Source organism: Hemitrygon akajei, chromosome 1 (assembly GCF_048418815.1).
Source record: "Hemitrygon akajei chromosome 1, sHemAka1.3, whole genome shotgun sequence".
In the NCBI taxonomy this organism is placed as follows: domain Eukaryota; kingdom Metazoa; phylum Chordata; class Chondrichthyes; order Myliobatiformes; family Dasyatidae; genus Hemitrygon; species Hemitrygon akajei.
Window position 1 is genome coordinate 190,976,199 of NC_133124.1, and position 14,769 is coordinate 190,990,967.

General features: G+C 39.6%; 1 protein-coding gene across 4 annotated transcripts in view; it reads right to left on the minus strand.

Moving 5' to 3' along the window:
- The window catches only part of nsd3 (nuclear receptor binding SET domain protein 3), a 98,600-nt gene that overhangs the window by 36,885 nt on the left and 46,946 nt on the right, over positions 1 to 14,769 (minus strand). For all 4 annotated transcript variants that reach the window (XM_073057863.1, XM_073057854.1, XM_073057873.1 and 1 more), the window contains exons 7-13: positions 13,302 to 13,393; positions 10,659 to 10,755; positions 9,908 to 10,035; positions 5,344 to 5,472; positions 3,056 to 3,182; positions 2,206 to 2,406; positions 172 to 351 (exon numbers count right to left, since the gene is read on the minus strand). In XM_073057863.1, coding sequence (XP_072913964.1) covers positions 172 to 351; positions 2,206 to 2,406; positions 3,056 to 3,182; positions 5,344 to 5,472; positions 9,908 to 10,035; positions 10,659 to 10,755; positions 13,302 to 13,393 — 954 coding nt within the window. The remainder of the gene's footprint in view (positions 1 to 171; positions 352 to 2,205; positions 2,407 to 3,055; positions 3,183 to 5,343; positions 5,473 to 9,907; positions 10,036 to 10,658; positions 10,756 to 13,301; positions 13,394 to 14,769) is intronic.

Sequence of the window (14,769 nt, forward strand, 5' to 3'; positions counted from 1 at the left end):
ATGATTCCCCCCCGAAAAAAATCTGAAAAATATTAATTTAGTCTTGAAGTTTTTTTTCCAGAAAAAAAAGAGGGAGGTAATTTTTTTTTAAAGAAAGAAGTTAATTAATACATGTTTTGTTTAAAGTTAATGTATTATTTTATCTTCAGAACTAAAGAAAAATTGCCTTACCTCTGGCACAGATAAAGCACCAGCTTACATTTACTTGGAGAGATGCCCGATTGTTTTTCTTCAGACTGGAATGGTTGTTGCAAATGATGCTATGGGATGAAAGGACCAGGCTGCCAGCTGCAATACAGCTCTCCCCCACGTGGTAAGCCACAGGACACCGTAAGCAGCGCATCATGCGACCTGATTTCAGATGCATCAAAATAAATCAATTGATCTTCAAAGACCTTTTAAAATGTATCAAGAAAAATTAAATTTCCAAATACATAGTCCCACGTCTTGCTTATTAGAAAAATTCAATTTGAAATAGTTTTTCAGAAATGCTCACTAACACCTAATGTCAGTTTCTTCAATGATTTCCTAAGGTCACTCAGAGGAACCCATGTAACTCTACATTTTATTGGACTATTTGTTTTTTGGCTCCCGCCTTTGAAATAATTCTTAAGTTAATTTGCTTAGATAAGGAAAAGTATCAACTGGGACTGAAGTATGGGGGAACATGAAATTACAAGGGAATGGTATAGGCAGAAGTAATAATGATTATAGGTCACTGTAGAGAGTAAACATTCTGATGAAGGGTCTTGGCTCCAAATGTTAACTATTCATTTCCTTCCATGATGCTGGTTCATTTTATTGTCAAAGTATAATGCAACTCTGATATTTGTCTACTCCAGATTTTGTATTTGCCTAAATACAAAAAGACCACGAATGTTGATGAAAGAGAATACATCAACTCTCCCTAACGGGCACAAAAAAAAAAGAAAAAATACGATACGCGCAGACCCTAAAATACGCACCCCCACCCCTGGCCCACAGCAAAAAAACAGCACAATAACAATCAACAACCCCCTACACATAACAATCCCCGACCCCCTCATTCGCAGGAAAGAACAGCAACAAATCCCCGACATCATCCCACCAGTATTTTGTTTACATTGAGATTTCCAGAATCTCAAGTCCATAACAGGGGTGAGTGTTCCATTTCCTCACTAATCACTTTACAATTCTCTCCTCTACTCAAAAAGAATTGCCCTGTATATTTTGAGTGACTTTTCCCTGCAATTAGTTGAGGTGAAACGCTATCTAACTCAATGCAGAGTGCAGCAAATGTCATAAGCATACTGTATACAGAGAACCATTACACAGAAGCTCAGCATATTAAAATACTGCAGAAATATTGGCTGATACATCAGGGACATTTAATATACTCTTAGATAGGCATGTGAATGAAAGAAAAATGGTAGGTTACAAACAACGTAGGAGGGAAGGATTAGATTGAACATGGAGTACATTAAAAGATTGGCACGACATTGTGGGCTGAAGGGCATATACTATTTTATGTTCTATAACACAAGATTGTAAATATCAAAACAAAACCATGCTTCCCAAGTTAAGGGAAGCACATCTCTCTTTAGAACAAGCAGTTAGAGCAGACCGCCACAATCTTTAACATTCACTCTATTTCATGATACAAATTCATGCTTTCCAACAATAATGATAAAATCATTAAGCTTCTTGCCAATAATGTACGGCTGCTCTGAATGAAATGCAGCAGTCAGAACATTAGTCCGCTGATAGTTCTGACCACTGATGTCACAGTACTATGTTGAACTAATACTTAAGCAAAAGAGATGAAGCAGAAAAATAAAACTACTGTTAAATAAGTCAGGCAAATTTAACCGGACAAATTTAGATCCCAAACAACTTCCAACAGTATTTTAAAATTACAGTTGTAATTTGATCCTTGAATTGGCATGAGAGATCAAGAATAATGGGTGATATTGAAAGTGAAGAGGCTACAGGATGACATTAATCAGTTGATAAACTGTGCAGAGCAATGATAAATAGAACTTAATCTAGGCAAGCACAAGCACTTTCGGAGGACTAATAGGGGCAGGACATAAAAAATGTGCCCTTGGATTGGAATAAATGAACAATCGGCATGGACCTGGTAGGAAAAAAGGTTCATTTCTGGGCTTTTTGACTTGAAAATTCCTCTCAGATTGTTACAAGATGAAATCACCTTGATTTTCTCACCTTTGGTTGCTTTAGCTATTTCACAGTTGTCTGCCAAGCATGCCAAACAGCAGTGGAGGGGACATCGGAATCCTTTTCCTTCAAACATGGCCGAAGAATAGCCCCGCAAACAGGATTCATGATAAAATCTTCCACACGAATTCACTGAACACCTTTTTACAACCTTTCCAGATAACTTGCAAGAAAAGCACGTGTGATTCCCTGTATGAAGATCAGTGTACAAGTAGAGAAATATATCATTCACTACAGGCTAATGTCTTCATGCCACAACATTCATTTTGAAAACAAGTGAAACTCAAGCTGGTGATGATACTGGACACTGCTAGGTGGTCACGTTACAGGTATCTAGTTTCATTCTGACTGAGCTCTGGGTGGAGTAAATAATAATAGTGAGGTGCTATGAAGAAGCTATTCATTAAACCAATATATGATCATTCCTCACTACCAGCACAGGAGCATAGCGGTTAACACAATCACTTTACAGCATCAGCAATCACCAATCGGGTCCAATTCCCACCACCTTCTGCAAGGAGGTGTACGTTCTCCCCATGACAACGCTTTCCCTCCCACATTCCAAAATGTACACTTAAGGCAAGTCATAGGCATGTTCTATCTATCTCACAGCACTACTGACACAAACAACACATTTCAATGTATATTACGATTCATATGGGACCCAAAAAAAAGCTCATTTTTATCTTCTTTTTATCAATGAAACAATGACCATATCATTAGTGATAACTGCACTTCAGCCATCACCAGGAAGATGAACAAGGATTAAAATGAAATTACTTAAAGTTGCGAAGTTTAATGAAGAACAGGAAAATAATGAAATCACATTCCCCATTACCTGTAGAACATTCCATACATGTAAACTTCCCGTTGGGCAGCTCTGCTAGTCCAAGACACTCTAAATGAAAGACTCGACAGCACTCGCCTTCACAGGGCACCAGAGACTCACCAGGTTTCTCACAGATCTGAGACAGCAGATGGTCACAAAACAATCATTAAATCCAGTTTCCTGAATTATCAAAATATCATAAATAAAATTTAAGACATTTATAAACAAGAGAAAATCTGCAGATGCCGGAAATCCAAGCGTCACACACAAAATGCTGGAGGAACTCAGCAGGCCAGGCAGCATCTATAGGAAAGAGTACAGTTGATGTTTTGGGCCAAGACCCTTCATCAGGACTGGAGAAAAATTAAGGAAAGTCAGTTTAAAAAAAAGGTGTGGGGAGGAGAGGAAGAAATGCAAGTAGTAGGTGATAGGTGAAACTGGGGAGGGGGGCAGGAGGGGGAGGAGTAAAGTAAAGAGTTGGGAAGTCGATTGGTGAAAGAGATAAAGGCTTGAGAAAGGAGAAATCTGACAGGAGAGGATAGAAGGCCATGGAAGAAAGGGAAGGGGGAGGAGCACCTGAGGGGGGGCATGATGGGCAGGTAAGGAGATAAGGTGAGAGAGGGAAATGAGAAAGGGGAATGGTGAGGGCTATTATTGGAAGTTTGAGAAATTGATGTTAATGCCATCAGGTTGGGGGCTACCCAGACAGAATACAAGGTGTTGCTCCTCCAACCTGAGTGTGGCCTCATCTCGGCAACAGTGAAAGCCATGGATTGACATGACAGTGGAAGTGGAATCAAAATGGGTGGCCACCAGGAGATTCTGCTTTTTCTTGTAAATGGAGCATAGGTGCTTGGCAAAGCAGTCTACAACATTTGTGGATGGCAATTCCCCCACCCACTATGGAACAGAAGAGGTCCAGAACTTGCCATATTCTACAGTCATAGAAAAGTAAAGTTCAGAAATATGCCCTTCCGCCCATCTAGTCCATGCCAAGCAATTTAAGCTGTCTACTCTCTTCAACCTGCACAGGGACCATAACCCTCCATACCCACACCATCCATGTACCTATCCAAACTTCTCTTAAAAGTTGAAATCGAGCTTGCATGCATCACTTGCGCTAGCAGTTCGTTCCACACCCTCACGACCCTCTGAATGAAGATCCCCCTCATGTTCCCCTTAAACTTTTCATCTTTCACCCTCATGACCTCTGGTTACAGTCCCACCCAACCTCAGTGGAAAAACTCTGCTTGCATTTACCCTGTCTATACCCTTCATAATTGTGTATAATTCTATCAAATCTCCTCCCAATCTTCAATGTTCCAAGGAATAAAGGCCTAACCTTTTCAATCTTTCCATACAACTCAGGTCCTCCAGACACAGTAACATCCTTGTACATTTTCTCTGTACTCTTTCAACCTTATTTCCATCTTTCCTGTAGGTAGTAGACCAAAACCGCACACAATATTCCAAATTAGGCCTCACCAATGTCTTATACAACTTCAACAGAACATCCCATCTCCTGCACTCAATACTTTAATTTATGAAGGCCAATGTGCCAAAAGCTTTCTTTATGGCTCACCAAACTGTGGTGCCACTTTCAATGAATTATGGACCTGTATTTCCAGACCCTTTGTTCTTCCACACTCCTCAGTGCCCTACCATTCACAGCGCAAAACCTTCTTTGGTTGGTCCTACCTTGCACTTGTCTGTATTAAATTCCATCTGCCATTTTTCCTGCTGCAAACTATGGTAGATTTCTTCACTGTCCACTGCACACTCAGTCTTGGTATCATCCACAAATGTGATGCTCTAGTTAACCACATTATCACCCAGTTCATTGATATAGATGACAAACAATTTTTTTTTTGAAGTTTTATTTCCTTAATTGCTTCAGGCCACATGATAGCAAGTGATAAAAGGTTACAATAAGATTGTCTTGCAGCTGAATTGGGCAGCTTAGACAGACACCTCAGTCAGTCAGTATGGACGAGTGGGCTGTCTCTGCACTGCATAACTCCAAGACAGGATCACTGCTTCCAGGATTCAATCACAACTAAGTGATTTGTGTTAGAATGGGCAGAAAACTAATTTTCACACAAAGGAACTAAGAAGTTCCACAGAACATACTAGATTTCTGTAACAAAGTTACTGAATGTGAGGCAATTCCAGTCAATGGGTATATGCATATCATAGATATAATCACATTTCTATTAGCCAATCAATAAAGATTATTACGTATAGGCAATCCAAAATCATGGCTCAAAAGCCTCATTACTCTCATCTTTCATCCTCACCTGACAGATGTTGTCTTTTCTTGACGATCCTGTACCACGCCTGGATACACATGAATCCATTGATGTTTCGTCTGAGACGTCAGCGTCAGGAGGAACTACTGGGCTGTCCGCTCTCTTCTCCAAACCAACCTTCAATGCATATACCGAGTGGTTAAAAACCTCACCTAGTCAACACAATACTCGGAAATAGAATGCAGAGTGACCAAAATTGGGGAGGGGAAGACAAATGCTCTAGACCACTAATAATTTATCCCTACTGGAATCCAGTTAGTTAAGGACAGAGCAATCCTTGGATGACATGCCAAGTAACTGACACACAATGATTAATGGGTGGTGGAATTGTCTATGGGAATGATTAGTTTCCATTCAACCGCACCCCATAAGAAAATGAGAGGAAAATGTACACTGATTGCAAAAGTATCTAGTCTATATCCCTGGATTCTCAAACAGGTACAGGATTTTCCTAAAATTGAAAGCATAGGCGACTATTTAAATCACTCCATATCACCAGAAAGCCTAATATTATGGTTATGCTAAGCATGGATTCATAAAGGACATCAGTACAGATTCAACGCACGCACACACTGAACTGGCGTTGGGCCTAGTCCTGTTCACTAGTCTTCCTGCTATGACTCCCGAGACTCATAAAACAGACTTCATCGTTATAATGGAAGATGATCCACATTGCAACCTCCCTCTCCCCCACTCTTTTACTCATTGTCAATTTCTAATTCTGCATTCAAACCCCAATATTATATTTGGGCAAATTAACAGAATCAGATCCAGTCAGTACTCCTGCCATGATGAACCACTGGCTAAATAGAAGTCATTTTCAATATTTCCCTATGTGGGAAATTTAACTACAGTCCACCTTCTGATCTCATCTATCTTTTTCCTTTTAAAATCAAGTTGCTGCCCAGACAGATAGAGGTCCATGGAACAAGGGTCTGAGAAACACTGGGACAGCAAGAACCTCAATGGAGAGACTGCTGAAGGTCATTCCACTCTGTTGGTATTGACCTCAGTTTATAAGACCATTGCAGACAACAGCGAAACATTCAACTGGTGCCAGTTTAACATGCCATGATACCCTACAAGGTGGAATCAACATTTTATACATTCATGCTGACATTTCCTTGTCAAGCATGTTTCTGTTTGCAAATTACTCTCAATCAGATAAAATACTTGCCACAAGGTGGAGTTAAAGCTGATATTTTCAGGAGTGGATGGAGAAGAAAGTTAGTCACTTGTGTTACTGTAACCAATCAATGAACACAATCCATCCGTTCTTAAACTCGGCCGTGCCAATTTAGCCTCCCAATATACTCTACAATGTTAACTGCTGAACATGCTAGATGGAAGTTCACTTCCCAATCAGCAACTATTACACATCAAAGCAGCATGGTAGAGTAGAGTTAGCTGAACACTATTACATCGCAAGGGTTCAATTCAGCCATTGAATGTAGGGAGTTTATAGATTCTCACCATGACTGTGTGGGTTTCCTCCCACATCTTAAATTTGTACAGATGACAGGCAAATTGGTCACATGGGTGTAATTGGGCAGTGTGAGCTTATTGGGCTGGGAGGGCCTGTTCTCGTGCTGTATCTCTAAATATAAAAAACCTCACCCACAGTATGGGATTGTGAATTAAACAGTGAAAATTCTGTAAACCATAACAGGGAATTCAATGTGAAATTAAGTTTAGAAAGAGAAATTAGGAAATAAATGGGTTAAGAGTGAAATAAAGGGCAAATATGTTTAAAAAAAAAACAGGAATTAATACCAGTTAAACCTCAAAGGGATGAGATTCCACAATAATAATCAGCGATATTTCCAACTCTATGAGAGCATTTAAACACACACAAACACACAATTTAAAGGATAATTAGAGCTAAAATTGCCTTTGTGGGTTTGAATTTTATACAGAGCAAAACAACAAAATGTCATTTTCACCTTGCCAATTGTATAGTGACAAAATCGACTGCAACTTCTCAAATTTACATACCTACTTGGGCATTAGAACTCATATGAAATTGTTGTGGCATGTGAATGGATACAGGAGTAAGTTTAATCAATATTCTGTTGGTAAATATTTTAGTCAAATATTCAACTTTCCAACTTTAGAATGAAAACATCATCTTTTCAATGGCACTGATAGACACTATTATTTTGATTTTCTTCGTGCCTATTATGTATGATCAGTGCTCAATTATAACTCACAAGGGAACTATTTTTGTCAGACAATGCTTCCCCCACTTATTCACTAAACAAGTTTTGGGTTTGCTGGCTCTAATCTTAAAACCCATGAACCATTCTTTCATATCCGACTGTCAGCACCTCATCTATAATATGCATATTTACTTAACACACACACGCACCTACCCCAAAGAACAAAAGACACCGTCACAACATTGTTGCATCTTGCCATACTCCAAAAACCAAACATCAGCCTGGGTTGAAACAGATTATGACTCAGCTGAAAGCATACTACTTGCGGTAGTGAACCAAGTGGAGTTGGAAAAGCATAACAATGAAGGTCTGCTTTTTTAAAAAATATTTTTCATGAAATGCCAGTTAATGGGTTTAATCTGAACATACATCTTGGTATTTTATCTACTGCTGTAGCCTTTGTTGATTTCATGGAAGGGTTGGGGGTAAGTGGAACAGTGTCTTTTGAGTTGCATTTATCCAACCCGATCAATAATCTTGGTCAAGGGTAAATTGCATTTAGAAAATGGCCAAGAACCAAGCAAAACAACCTGGGGATAAGGGAGGTACTTGGGTCATGCTACCTTCATAGGCAATCAATCTTAATAATTAAACAGTAAAAGCCTGTTGAGCCCCAGGCTCTTTGTCACAATGTCTCAAAATAACTGCACCACTGCTCCACAGAATGCACAACAAACCACTAAAATCAACTCTCACGGTGAATACAACTTAACTGCAGTGTGCAAAGGCAGCCTTCAATATCAGCTTGACACCAAATACTGAGCATCTCTAACGAAAAACTGTACACCCAAGGATTTCCTTAAACCAGTAAAATCACTGGTGACACGTTAAATTCAAACCACCCGACAACTCCCTGTGATATGTACTGCAATTAACATCGGAAAGCTGGATGCAATTTTAAAAGCTACTGCCACGTTTACACTGGAGTATTATATGCAGTTCTGGTCAGCACTGTAGGAAAGATGTCATTTCACAGGAGGGGTTCAGAGGGGATTCACCAGGATGCAGCTCAGATTGGAACATTTCATTTACAAAGAGGAACTGGATAGGCTGGGTTTGTCATTCCTGGAATATCCGAGGCCACCTGATGAGCAGATTGATGTCTATAAAATTACGAGAGGGTTAAATTGAGTAGACAGTTAAAATCTTTTACCATTGGCATCTAAGACATGAGGGCACAAGTTGAAAGCAAATGGAAGGAAGCTTAGAGGGCACCTGAGGAGCCTGGAACCACTGCCTGTAAACATTTACATAAGTATTTGAATTGCCAAGGCACAGCAGGTAACAAACCCAATTTAGGGTAAAATGGGATTGGTGTATGTAGGTACAACGGGACCAGTTGTGTACAACTCTGTTTCTGTTTCAAACTCACTGTGAAGCAATCAGAATACCCAGACATTATGCTACTCAGATTAATGTTTTTATTACTGCATATAAGCCACCTAAAAAAATGCCGGGAGGATGATGACTCATGCCTATCTGGCTACCCCTCATTCCCCGAACAGACTACCAATACCTTGTCATTGTAATGCAGATAAGTGGAATGGAAAGGACAAATTGTGTGAACAACAAAAAGTAAACAAATAACACAGAGAACATTAACCGCAGAGGTTCCGAAAGCCAGTCCACAGGTATGGAGCCACTGAAGTGAGTGAAGCTGGTCCAGGAGCCCAATGGCTGTAGGGCAACAGCTGACGGCAAGGGATTCAAGAATCCTGCACCTCCCACCTAATGACAGCAGCAAGAAGAAACTGAGACCAGTCAAATGATGCTGAACACCTGTCCATTTTCCGCTCTCATCCACAACGATTCCAATCTTGCTCGATACTTTAATTGCCGCAGAGTAATGGAGCCAACCAAAGGTTTGTGCTCTGACGCAAGGAATCTACCAACCACCCCAAGCGATGGCCACTGAAGATTCTGCTCTCATCCACACTGAATCCCCCAAGGAGATCGCAAAGATGGCTTAGTCAGCTCAAAAATTACAGGCTGCAATTCGATCGCAGTTCACAAAAAGCAGAGTAGCTAGTTGTTTTGTGAGCTGCCAGCAACATGCCACCAGTGGTCGCTAGCGCCATCTTGCTCTTGAAGGTTAATTGGTCACTACAAGTTGTTCTTGTTATGTAGGTAGAGTGAGAGAGAACCTTGGGGGGGTGACAAAATACAAGGAGAGTTTTTTTTTATATGTGATTAATATATGAGTCGTATAAATGGGTGGTTAATTGTTAGAGGGTGAGCTGAAGCTTCCATATAGTGTCTTTCTATGACAAATCACACTTCAGTAAACAATAACCTGAACATTGCCCCAATTGCTCCTTAATTCACATCCCTACCTCACTTAGTGGTCCTCTGGAATCAGAATCATTAACCTCTCTGTACCCTGGACTTGCCATCTCCATGTCCGTGGAAGCCCGACTACGCTTTTTGAGTGGCTTACAGGAATCAGAAAGCTCACTGGCACCTAAGGGCAAGAAAAAAAAAGACCATAAGACATTGTAGCAGAATTAGGCCATTCAGCCCCTCGTGTCCGCTCTGCATTCCATCTCTCTCAACCCATTCTCTTACTTTCTCCCTGTAATCTTTGATGCCCTTAGTCATTAAGAAACTATCAACCACCACTTTAAATACTGTATACCCATTGACTTGGCCTTCACAGGCATCAGTGGCAATGAATTCCGCAGATTCACTGCCCTCTGGCTAAAGAAATCCCTCCTTATCTTTGTTCTAAAGGGACATCCCTCTATTCTGAGGCTGTGCCCTCTGGTCCCAGACTTCCCCACTATAGAAAACATCCTCCTGACATCCACTCAATTAAGGCCTTTCAATATTCAATAGGTTTCAATGAGATCCCCCTCTCCCCATTCTTCTCAGCTCCAGGGTGTACAGGCACAGAGTCATTAAGTGCTCCTCAACGCCACGTGGCAGCTGGGTACTGTTTTGTTTTGCATCTATTTCAACAAAACTGTAACTAAAAGTAGAACAAATCCAGTCAGATCCGCAGTTGGAAGTTGCATTCTAAATTACAATACAATCATTTAGCTTCAGACATCTTCACTGTAGAATGTGAGATTATCAGTGCTTTACCTGGCAGAGCTGAACTTAATGTTGTTCCATGTGCATGGGGTACCGACGAACCTCTCTGTGTACATATAGTCTCTGCTGTTGTTGGAATGGTTTCCATCTGTCAATCAGAACACAAGCAAGTCAGCATAATAGTGAATCCATAAATGTCCAACATTATCTTTATGTGACAATCAATACCTTGTACATATAATGATATTGTATACCAGGCACTTTTCATTGAAAGCTTTTGAAAAGTACCTTTAATTTGCATTGCTCTTGACACTTTACAGTTAAGAGTACCAGCTAATGTGAGTGAAAGTACTAGCTTTACACTAAAAACTGAAAATCTTAAAGAAGTTTACAATTTTCTATAATAATGTCTCCTTTTAACTATAATTTCATGTCCAAAATAAGGTTTTACTAGATCAAAAATTCAAAGATTGATATATTTCACAATAACAGAGCACACTGATTCACTTAATTAGTTTTTGATTTCCTGTCAAGTCTTTGCTTGAATTTCCTGACCTCACCCGAAAGGCAAGATGAAGGCGGTATTTTTGTTCAAATTGATGACTCAGATTCTAATCTGCAGACAAAACTGTGGAGTTTTTCTTCACAATTAACAGATAATCTTGATCAGCAAAATTTAAAATAAATGAACTTTTAAAAATAAAGCCAGAGCAGGGTGACAGTCATTTTCCAATTAAAAGCCCTCAAAAGCACAATTATTTCACTGGTTTGTAGTCTCGACATCAATATTAGTCCAGTATTTTCATTAAAAGAAAAAGTCAAAGCAGATGATGAACCCACATACATGGGAGATAAAAGACCATGCTAATGAATTATATCAGTGCTAAAAGTTTTAATGTCAAAGAACATCAGAAAAGCAAAGAGATTACAAGTCAGAGTTCTTTCTTCCTCCATATTGAAACTTGATTTTAAAAAACTGCATTACTAGGGTTTAAGGTGTGGGGGAAAGATTTAAAAAGGGATCTGAGCAGCAACTTATTCCCACATGACTGTGTGGCTCAGCACAACTGAAACGCAGTCTATAAATTCGCCAGTGACATTACTGTTTGCAGAATCTCAAGATTCATACAGGATCGAGAAAAATTGGCTGGTTGACTAATATCACAATAACAATAACAACCTTGCACTCAACATCTGCAAGACCAAGGAATGGATTGTGGACTTCAGGAAAGTTGGGAGAACACACATGAGTCCTCACTGAGGGGTCTGCAGTGGAAAGGGCGACCACCTTTAAGATCCTGGGCATCAACATCTAAATGGATTTAACCTGGGCCCAACATATTGATGCAACAATGACGAAGGCAGACCAGCAGCTATTCTCCATTAGGAGCTTGAGAAGATTTTGTATGTCACTAATGACCAGCGAATTTCAACAGAGGTACAGAGGAGCGCACTGTAACTGGCTACATCACCGCTTGGTATGGAAGCTCCAATGTAAAGGATTGAAAAAGGCTGCAGAGAGTTCTAGACTCAGCCAGCTCCATCACGGGCACAACCCCCTTCACCGTCAAGAGGATCTTCAAAGAGCAGTGCCTCCAGAAGGGTGCATCCACCATTAAGGACACTGACCATCTGGCTCTCTCCTCAGTTCTACCTTAAGACCCACAGTCAACATTTTAGGGCCGGCTTCTTCCCCTCTGCCATCAAATTTCTGAACAATCTATGAACACTACCTTACTATTCCTCTTTTTCATTACTCAACTTTTTAATTGCAATTTACAGTATTTCCTTGTACTGCTGCTACAAAACAACAAAATTCACTACTTTTGTCAGTGATAATACAACTGATCTGATTTTGGGCATATGGGATAGTGTGTATATGGAACAAGTTGCCAGAGGAAATGAGAGGGGTGGGTGCAATTACAGCATTTAGACAAATACAAGGGTAGGAAAAGTTCCAGAAACAGAACCAATCAGGTTTATTGTCACCGATGAGTCAAGAAATTTGTTATTTTGCAACATAACAAAATTTTAGAAAAGAGTAAAACAGGCAAATGGGTCTGGCTCGGCTAGACAAATTGATCGGCACAAATGAGTTGGGCTAAAGCCCCTGTTTCTGTGCTGGATAACTGACTCCAAAATGTTTGAAGGGATTGGAGGATCCATGAGAATCTAAGCCAGAGAACACAGAGATTTAAGGGGAAAGCTGACAAGTTTTTCCTTCAGGTCCAGCAAGCTGACAGATTATTTAACAAATTTGTTTATATAAGAATGAATTTCAAAATAGCTCATGAAAAGAAAATTTTAATTGGAGAACTGAGATTATAGGGTCAAAATGAAGAGTTGGGCTGTTCAGGTAGCACTTTGGTCATTGTGGAGACCTGGAATTCTCCAATCAATGACACTGTCGATTCTGATCAAGATGGTGACCGATAGACCAAACAGAAAACTTCAACTTAAAATATCAACTGTTTCCTTTTCTATGCATCTGCCTGACGACCTCAGTATTTTTACATGCTGTGTTTGTTACCGATAAGCTTTTTGCCAATTACAGGTATTACGGATTTTAAATGAAGACAAACAATTAGCCATGATCTAACTGAACGGTGGAAAAGACTAGTGGGGCTAAATTAATGTTCAGCTTCTCACTGATGCAAATGTACCTCCACTCAAATAACCAGCGCTATCACATACCTGCTCTTTTCTCATTTTCTTTTTTGGTATAGCCTCAACCGATTTCTCAGATTCAGAGCGGCTTCTAACTGACCTCCTTTGTGGTTTCCTTTCTGAAAGACATCAAGGAGAATTTTAAATGAAGGCAAAAGAAATGTGGACATCATTACTAAAAGTTGAAAATAAACCAGTATAAAAAAAATTAAAAGCATTAAATGAATTGATTTTTTAAAAATCAGCTGAATTTGAAATATTTAACTGCCAAGATAAAAGTTAAGCTACACTCCTTAACTAACTGCACACTCCCCCATGCACAGAACAAACTAAGCAGCTTGAGAACATAATGTTATGTTACTACACTAGCAATGCAAAACCACCGCCCAGATGATCACCACAAGAGTTGGGAAACAATTTATATTAAGTATTTTAAAAAAGTCAAGCAAAATCAAAATTAAAAGTTACCATAGGTAGAAGCGACCATAAAACAACTTTCTGTAGTAAACGGAGTGATTATACCAAGGTCCCGCAGGAAAGAAATTCTACCCTCCTTACTTTATCTTCTAACCCACTGACAATTTTAAATGCCATCACTTACATTAAAACCATTATAAAAGCGGGATGGTATGAGAACCTTGGGTCCATGCATTAGATATTCAGGTTAAACAACACTTAACCAGTTTGTCATAGATTCATTTGTCCATGACACAACTGGGTCTACCTCCAACACGGTCACAATAGAAAATATCGTGCTTCTTCATACTGCTGACAGTCTCCATCATTCTGTGCAATACCATCACTGTACTAGATGGGTCAACTTCAGAACAGATTTGACAACTTAAAGCTGAGCACCCGAGGCATCATCAACTGCAGGCCTGCTTTGTCACAATCAACATATGCTCGCTCTGTTACTGACATAAAGCCAAGGACAGGCCCGATTCAGCTGGAAGTGTAGAAGAGCTTGGCACAATCATGACTTTAATTCATAATCACCCATGCTTGCTGGCCTACACTGTTGCACAATTTACAATTTTGAAATTCTTATTCTCATTTTCACTCCTACCATAGTCTGACATAGCTCTCTAGTTTTTTTAATACAACTTCCTCTAGCAGTCTAACTTTCATATTACCATTCTTCTAATCTGATTTAAGCATTCCCAGTTTTAAAATCACTACTTACAGTAGCCATGGCTTCAGTTACAAAGACCCTAAAGTCCAGAATTTGTTCCCTAAATCTCTTTATTCTTTCTATTTCTTCAATATGCTCCTTCAAATCCACCTATTTGACCAAGTCTGTCCTAAAATTTCATTACATGGCTAAAAGTCAAATACTATTTGAAGATCTTTTCATTGCAATAATTGTACTACATACATTTATTGGATAAAGTTGGAAAGATACTACAAAAGTAGGTTAGAGACCATGTTTTCTGTAGCAAGTAACTCACCTCCTCTCCTTTTCACCATCTAAAAGATTAAGTCACAAATGTATTGC